The 8,787-nt window shown below is 42.0% G+C and overlaps 1 protein-coding gene and 1 non-coding gene across 2 annotated transcripts in view; both read left to right on the forward strand.

Moving 5' to 3' along the window:
- DKC1 (dyskerin pseudouridine synthase 1) overlaps nt 1-8,175 on the forward strand; it is a 19,622-nt gene extending 11,447 nt beyond the window's left edge. The window contains exons 8-15 of the mRNA XM_012813300.2: nt 495-625; nt 1,012-1,155; nt 3,647-3,767; nt 4,249-4,367; nt 4,836-4,939; nt 5,301-5,409; nt 6,379-6,513; nt 7,254-8,175. Coding sequence (XP_012668754.1) covers nt 495-625; nt 1,012-1,155; nt 3,647-3,767; nt 4,249-4,367; nt 4,836-4,939; nt 5,301-5,409; nt 6,379-6,513; nt 7,254-7,322 — 932 coding nt within the window. The 3' untranslated portion in view covers nt 7,323-8,175. The remainder of the gene's footprint in view (nt 1-494; nt 626-1,011; nt 1,156-3,646; nt 3,768-4,248; nt 4,368-4,835; nt 4,940-5,300; nt 5,410-6,378; nt 6,514-7,253) is intronic.
- Nucleotides 688-820, forward strand: LOC111722465. The gene has a single exon (XR_002771261.1). It is a non-coding gene; the product is annotated as a small nucleolar RNA SNORA36 family (small nucleolar RNA).
- Nucleotides 8,176-8,787: the final 612 nt, after the last annotated feature.

Genomic DNA, 8,787 nt, shown 5'->3' on the forward strand with positions numbered 1-8,787 from the left:
AAAAAAAAAAAAAAAAGAAAAGTTCCTATTACCTTTAACTTAAAAGGTTTTTCTATGGAGTCCAGGGTATTCTGGAGTTAGCCACCTATGTATAAAATGCTACCAAATGGCAAAAAGCAACAATAAACACTTTATTTTAGAGTTTTATTTTTCTAACATCCGTGCTTAGCAAAACTGCTCAGATTGAGTTGTTAGTAGTGAATTTAAAGACAAAATGTTCATTTTCCTCTAGTCCAAAATATACCATATTTAATGTACCTGCAACTAATGTGCAAAATTATGCTCTGTGAGTATATACTGCTAGTATTAAAACTAAAAATCTTTTTAATACAGCTGTTTTTATCTTTTAAAAACCGGAGGTACCCTTAGCATATCCTGTAGTTATGGCCTATGTCTTTCATCTCTAGTCTTGATGAATAATTGTGGGTTTCTCAACCAGTGACGTATTTACTTTGAAAAATAGATGCTACTTGTCTCTTGTGTGTGTATCTTAGGAATCTTTTGGGTGAGTTGTGAGGCTGGCACCTACATACGGACACTATGTGTGCACCTTGGTTTATTGTTGGGAGTTGGTGGTCAGATGCAGGAACTTCGGAGGGTTCGTTCTGGAGTCATGAGTGAGAAGGTATGCCATTATGGGGCTAAAAGGTTTTAGAGCTGGTTCTTAAAATTTATTTTCCAGGCACTTTCCAAAGTGTTGAGTTCAGTTCAGGGAAACTTCCCTGTTCTGTTAATTAAACTTTGGGACATTGAAATGGGATAGGGGAAATGACTGGATAGAAAGCCTTATTCTATTCATTTATCTCCTAACCCCACAAAAATGCTGGCTTATATCTAATATATCAGCAGTTAAAGATGTTCACAAGAAAGGTGATTTATGAAGGGCCGGGAGAGACTTAATGAGCTTGGACTAGCAGACAAAATAGGTTCTGTGTTAGGAAATTTGGGTGTCTAATAGGCTTTTTGAAAAACAAAGGAACTGAATTATTTTCATACATGGCTGCTTTTCAGGACCACATGGTGACAATGCATGATGTACTTGATGCTCAGTGGCTGTATGATAACCACAAGGATGAGAGTTACTTGCGGCGAGTCATTTACCCTTTGGAAAAGCTGTTGACATCTCATAAAAGGCTGGTTATGAAAGACAGTGCAGTAAGTTCTGAGTTAGGAATCCAGGTTTGACTAGAACGTGAGACCAAAGATGAGACTTGATTCTTGTTTTAAAAACTTCATTCTGTTTAGAGAAATGAAACATTGATATTATTTTTTCTTTAAAGTTTTGTTTATTTTATTTTTATAGGCATAGCTTGTTTTTATTTTATTTATTTATTTATTTATTTATTCATTTTTTTCAGTTTTTGGCCAGGGCTGGGTTTGAACCCGCCACCTCTGGCATATGGGACTGGTGTCCTACTCCTTTGAGCCACAGGTACCACCCGAAACATTGATACTATAAAGTTACATTTGTTTTTTTCCCTTGGTTTATTTTGCTTTTTTTCTGGCTTTTCATAGGTTGGATGCTGGATTCTTTGTTGTTATGACTAATTTCTTTTTATTAAATCAAAACCAAGTATACTGATTTAAAATAAAAGTTTAATGGTAGACCTACTTCCATTTCTAAGTAAAGCAAATTAGTTAAACATTGACCTCAAGAGGTCTCCCAAAGAGAGAGTAACTTTGTTAAAGTAATGGACAGTCAGCGGTTTGTAAAGTTTGCCCTCCTATAATTCTGCATGAGACTAAAAAATGTTTGATTTATTTAAATCACTATTAGAAAAAGTTGTTTTGATGGGAGAAAAAAGTTTGAGCTAAAGCAGTGGTTCTCACCCTTCCTAATGCTTCCTAATGCCATGAGTCTTTAATATAGTTCCTCATTGTGGTGACCCCCCAACCATAAAACTATTTTTTGTTGCTACTTCATAACTGTAATTTTGCTACTGTTATGAATCGTAATGTAAATATCTGATATGCAGGATGTATTTTCATTGTTACAAAGGGGTTGCGACCCACAGGTTGAGAACCTCTGGACTAGAGAGTTTCAGAGCTCTAATAACAGTTAATTGCTCTGTAGGAATTGAGAGTACTCCTCTTAATAATGGAAATAAGTACGTAAATATTTCAGTTTGGGTTTCCTTTTTAGTAATAATTTAAGGATGAGTTTCTTATTCTCTTAAGTCCAGAATTTTTTTCTTTTTTTTTTTTTTAAGACAGAATCTCACTTTGTCATCCTCAGTAGAGTGCTGTGGTGTCATAGCTCACAGCAACCTCAGACTCCTTGGCTCAAGCAATTCTCTTGCTTTAGCCTCCCAAGTAGCTGGGACTACAGGCATCTGCCACAACGCCTGGCTGTTTTTAGAGTCAGGGTTCTCCGTCTAGCTCAGGCTGGTCTCGAACTCTTGAGTTCAGGTTGATTTGCTCACCTTGGCCCCCCAGAGTGATAGTATTGCAGGCGTAAGCCACTGTGCCTGGCCCTAAGTCCAGACTTGTTACAGTAGCCTTTATTTCTAATTTTTATTATGGTCAGAGAATGTGGTCTTTTATAAATTGTCTTTGTGGCCAGGTACACAATCAATTTTTGTTAAATACTGTGTAGCCAAAAAGATTTTTCTCTAATTCGAGGGTTAACAGTTTATGTATATTTAGTAATTTGAGGTTGATAATTATTCATATTCAAATCTTAAATTATATAATGTTGGATGCATTTTAATAAAAGAAAAAGGATATGCTAAAACATGGGACTATAAATAGAAAAAACTTAATTACATAGAACAGTGAATAACATAAATGTGATACATTCTCCTTGTCACATAGTTGGTTTCTGGGTGAATGTAAGGGGAGGGACAAGAGAGATCTAAGTGAGTGAAAATAGCATGAGGCAGATGGCACCATTGAACTCCTTGTTGCAATTTTTTTGGCAACCTGTTATTACCTAGATCTTGAGTAAATCAGAAATAGAGAAGAGCAGCTAAGGAAAACTAAGGCTGTTGTTTTTGTTTGTTTGTTTGTTTTTTAGAGACAGAATATCATTTTGTTGCCCTCGGTAGACTGCTGTGATGTCACAGCTCATAGCAACTTCCAGTTCTTGGTCTTAGATGATTCTCTTACCTCAGCTTCCCGAGTAGCTGGGACAACATGCGCCTACCACAATGCCCAGCTATTTTTTTGTTGCAGTTTGGCTGGGGCTGGGTTCAAACCTGCCACCCTTAGTATATGGGGCCATCACCCTACTCACTGAGCCACAGCTGCCACCCTGTTCTTTTGTTTATGATGGAAACACTTGTATGTTCCATGGGACAAAAATAGAGCCTAAAAACCTGATTGTATAGTTGATTGAAGTTGAGGGGTCAATGAATAAGTTATTGTTCTTTGGTAGTTGAAGTATTATGGACATAATGAGGAGCAAATATGATTTTAATACTTTTGAGTCATACATATGAAGTACTTAGGGTAATGCCTAGCACATAGTTGGTGGCTGCTACTATTCTGAGTCCCTGTATGCCCCATTGCAGCCAGTGGGCTGTCAATGCCATTACCCCTGCTTACCCCTCTCAGTGCCCTTCCCCTTGTTATCCTCCTTTATTCTGTTGTGGAAATGAAACAAAGGACAGTGGCTGAGGCCTTCAATATGATGCCATCTCTCCAGGTAAATGCCATCTGCTATGGGGCCAAGATCATGCTTCCAGGTGTTCTCCGATATGAGGATGGCATTGAGGTCAATCAGGAGATTGTGGTCATCACCACCAAAGGGGAAGCAATCTGCATGGGTAAGAATGGATGTTGTTCTCACTGGTTCTGGAGTTGGGGCTCCATGTACACATCCTGGAGAAAGGAAAACCCAATTGAAGTAGTAGAGCTCAGAATTTTTTGTTTATTTATTTATTTATATTTGGAGACAAAGAGTCTCAAGCTGTCACCCTGGGTAGAGTGCCGTGGCATCACAGTTCACAACAACCTCAGACTCTTGGGCTTAAGTGATTCTCTTGCCTCAGCCTCCCAAGCAGCCAGGGCCACAGTACCCAGCTACTTTTTGGTTGTAGTTGTCATTGTTCTTTAGCTGGCCCAGGCCAGGCTCGAACCCACCAGCCTTGGTGTATGTGGCTGGCGCCCTACTCACTGAGTTATGGGTGCTGAGCCAGGCTCAGAATTTTAAATGAGATTTAAAGTGGCATAAAACCAGGGTATTGGGGCTCATCAGTCATCATGTCTTTCACCTTTAAGTCATTCTTTTCTCTTTAATGCCTGTAGCTATTGCATTAATGACCACAGCAGTGATCTCTACCTGTGACCATGGTATAGTAGCCAAGATCAAGAGAGTGATCATGGAACGAGATACTTACCCCCGGAAGTGGGGTTTAGGTCCAAAGGTAAGTGGGGCCGGGGTTGTGTGCCTTGCCAAGTTACTTTGTTTTATGTTGTTGAACACTCGCTAAGGGAGCTCTTGGTGTGTCCCCATTGCCATAGCCTTGCATTGTGCTAGGCTCTGGATTGTCAGTGACAAATGGAAATAGGGTCTGACATGGACTTTAGTGATTTCAATCTGATAGAGGGAAACAGCTGGGCATTACTTGAATAATGACACAGTGATTCACAGTGAATTCATCAATGTTAATGGCTTTCAAGGAGTGCAAAGAGGTAGGTACCTGGCACCTGGAGAGTCCACAGTGAAGAGTCGGACAGGGTTGGGGGTCTGGGCAAGGTGTCTTAAGCCATGCTAGTGTGAAGGGTGGATTAGAAGTTGATGGGGTGAGGAGTCCAGGGCAGTGGGACAGCATTTGTGTTGCCCGCTTCCTACACTGACACCATTCTCACGTTGAAACCATGACTTCTACTAGGCAAGTCAGAAGAGGCTGATGATCAAGCAAGGCCTCCTGGACAAGCACGGCAAACCTACCAACAGCACGCCTGCCACCTGGAAGGAGGAGTATGTTGATTACAGGTGAGGGCAGGCTGTTTCAGAGCTGAGGTGGGGAGAGACAGCAGTTTGCTGCTATGGCATGGAAGCATATCAATGACAGGTGAAGATAGGAGATTGCAGAGCATGGGGGAGGGGGCAAACTTGCTGAACTCAGGACCATAGGAACCAGTGGTGCAGGTCTGTTTTCCTTATTGGTTTATGTGGGACCTTGGTTACCTGGGCCAGTTAGGGGGGCCTCAGTCTGCCACAGTAAGTGGTAAGTTCTTCTGTCCGGTGTCAGTATTTTGATGGTTTCCAGATATCAGTGCACAACTGAGGATACATCAGTTGCCCTGGAAAGACATTTAGTGAATTTTACCGATGGCTATCTTTGCTCTTCCAGTGATTCTGCCAAGAAAGAGGTGGTTGTTGAAACAGTAAAAGCTCCACCAGTAGTTGTTGAAATGGTGAAAGACCTACAGGTAGTTGCCAAAGTAGTAAAAGCCTCAAAGGTAAGTGGCATGGCGTGGTCTGTTTGGAATGGGCTTTGGGAAGTAATTCTAAGAAGCGCTGGTATTTCGCTTACCTTGGTGACTTCCATCTAGCCATACATCCTGGCTTGGTATATCAGGGCATCTTCCTTCATCAGAGCAGCACACAGATAACGTTGCCTTATACTCCTGAGTATCTGGGCTCTGCTTACTCCTCTGATTCATGTTGTGTCATGTCTCTTAGGAGGAGTATGGGCATAGGAATCAGAGTAGCCTTGGCTTCCCCACCAACCAAGGCAACAACACTGCTATAGAATGGCTAGCACAGCACATATTCTTCTGCCTCCTACCCTGGGTCAAGTGATAGCACAGGTGTGTTGAAATGAGAGACTTCGGCAGGTTGTAGTTGACACTTGGAGCCACATGAAACTCAACAGGGAGCAAACTTGCCAAATACGGGCATATTTCTCTAGGCAGCACCAGCCCAGTGTTTAAAGAGGCAGCTTGGCCTCCCAGGTTAGGAACTGTTGGCAGCACAGCTGAGAATGACATGTCTGCACCCAGAAACCTTGGGCAGTGCTCCTACCTGCAATAAGCTTTGTGGGAACTTTTTTTGTTATCACATGTGCATTCTTGCTTTGCCTGCTTTCTTTGAGGACTTAAGGGAATACTCTTAGAGGTCCTTATAGTCTACCTTTCTAGGGGACAGTCAGTTTCTCAGGGCCTTTTACTCCCCAAGCCTGTTATTGCTGCTGCTGTCATGACTATGGCGTCTTTGACTTTCGGGATAAGACAGCCTCAGTAAAGGAAGCCCCTGTTGGGATTTGTTTTGGTTTTTGGTTTTGCTTTTGTGGTTTTCAACCAGAAAACTCAGTGTTGGAGCCAATTGGGATCTTTCTTGGTGCCTGGTTACCTTTAGACTTACTGAAACTTTCTTATCTGTTGTTACCCAACATCTGTCTAACTTCTGGTCAATTGTTTTCATTTCAGCGAAAGCGAGAGAGTGAGAGTGAAAGTGATGAGACTCCTCCGGCAGTTCCCCAGTTGATCAAGAAGGAAAAGAAGAAGAAGAAGGACAAGAAGGCCAAAGCTGCTGTAGAGTGTGGGGGTGAACATGGAGATGGGGTGAGTATAAACACGTTCAGGTTTCTTGGGCTGGTTTAGTCCTTAGTGGGGGAAGAATTACCCAGGTGGTGCCAGCTTTGTTATTCCTATAGTAGCTGTGCTCCCAAGGTGGGATGCTGCCCTTGCCTCTTGCTACTTAATACCTTTAGTGCTTCCCTGTGTTCTGGATGCCCTTGCTGTCCCCCATTGGATGGACAAATAGAGGCACCTGGCACCATGACTGCTCATGCTTAGAACTCTATTGACAGTGAATGGGGGAGGATGTATAGCTTGGTAACCTGAGTGTTTCCACTTATAAAAGTAGACGAGGTGGTGCCTGTAGCTCAGTGGATAGGGCACTGGCCACATATACTGAGGCTGGTGGGTTTGAACCCAGCCCCGGCCAGCTAAAACAACACTGACAGCTGCAATAAATAAAATATCCAGGCGTTGTGGTGGGCACCTGTAGTCCCAGCTACTTGGGAGGCTGAGGCAAGAGAATCACTTACGCCCAAGAGTTAGAGATTGCTCTGAGCTGTGACACCACGGTACTCTATCCAGGATGATAGCTGAAAAGTAGAGCACTATAAGGTGTCACTGAATAGTTCATATAATTTAGTGTTAGGTGCAAAATTTAGCTAATCCCAAATATCCTTACAGATCCTGAAAAGCTAACTTGACTATGTTGAACTTAGCAGATTTCCTTAATTGTTTTGTTAATGGATGCTGGGAGTTTGCTTTCTCTTTCTCTTTCTCTCTAGGACAGTGATACTACCAAAAAGAAGAAGAAGAAGAAGAAAGCAAAAGAGCTAGAACAGGTTTTTGAGTAGTGAGGGCTACTTCAAGCATGGTGTCCAAGTGGGAGGAGAAATTAAAGCCTTATTGAGAAAACATTGTTCCTTTTGTTGCTGAGGGAATGGAACATAGATCCTAGATAGGGTGGAGAGTTCTGGCACATTTTAGCTGCTATTTGAGACCTTGGCGGTGTTACCTGGTGTAGTCATCCAGCTTGTCCTGTTTTAAGGATATGGGTGATAAAATAGGCAGATTTTATGCCAATAACTTCTCTGCTTGTTTGAATTGGGAAGCCTCACCTTCAGACCCAGGAACTGTCCACAGCTGTCTGTTAGTGGCTGTTTTAAAAACAGTCCTTTCCCAGTCTACTCTTCCTTTTTTACCCCATCTTTTTAAAATGTTTGTAAAAAGTTCAACCTGCTCTATGAAATGATGTATAGAACTCTCAATAAGTGAAAGAAGAGTGTAACTGAACTATTTTCACTCGGGAAAAACCTTGTCTCCAATCTCCTGTGCAGACAGTGCTTTATTCTGGTGTCTGGGTTATAGGCCTGGCAGGCCTGGCAGTTTTCCATGTTGTATATGGCACGGCAGCCAGTCTTTTCATGCACTTCTCCAAAGCTTGTGTGTGGCAACATTACATAAATCCATCTGGCTATTTGTGTTTATGACAGAAACTGAACCATTCCTATACCCTTTTATTTTAGCCCTCATTTACCTTTAAAGAAGGAAATTGTTCATTGCTGAGAGAATTGTAATTTTTACTTATTAAAGTTGATTCATTTAAAGTTTTTAAAGTATTCCTGTTGGGTTTGCTAATTCTTGGTGACCTCAAACTAGCAGAGCAAAAAGTATAAAATATTTTGATTAAAAATCTGAAGACCTTTATGATCTATTTGAAACTTGGTGCTTCTTATGTTTGGCTAGTTTTAAATTTCTTTGATTTTGTATCATGAAACCTTGACCTCTGGGGCCTATCTGACATGGAAGCAAATACTGTGAGGGGATGACCATCACAAACCCAGTGATCTCTCCAAAAGAATAGGAGAGAAAGGTTGATGTGTGTTATATATGTAGTGGGCCTGGGAGGGATACATACCAACAGACATGTCTGGAGTCAGACTTGGGGGTAGGAGCCTTTTTGCTGATGGCAGAATGAATGGGGAGAAGGAAGATAGGGATAAGGATGTTTAGGAATCTGAAGGCCTTGGGCGGCAACATACTGTTTAGTTAATGGAGGAAAGGTCTAGGATTGCTTTCAAGTTGGTATTAAAGGGCGGCACCTGTGGCCCAAAGGGTAGGGCGCCAGCCCCATATGCTGGAGGTGGCGGGTTCAAACCCACCCCAGCCAAAAACTGCAAAAAAAAAATGGTCTGCCTGAGGATCAACTGCCATTGTGAATGACACAGTAAGAATCTGTAATAGAAGGTGGCACCTGTGGCTCAGGGAATAGGGTGCCAGCCCCATATGCTGAGGGTGGTGGGTTCAAGCCCCAACCCT

This window comes from Otolemur garnettii, unplaced genomic scaffold, assembly GCF_000181295.1.
Source record: "Otolemur garnettii isolate 467f Iridium unplaced genomic scaffold, OtoGar3 scaffold00259, whole genome shotgun sequence".
Lineage (NCBI taxonomy): Eukaryota > Metazoa > Chordata > Mammalia > Primates > Galagidae > Otolemur > Otolemur garnettii.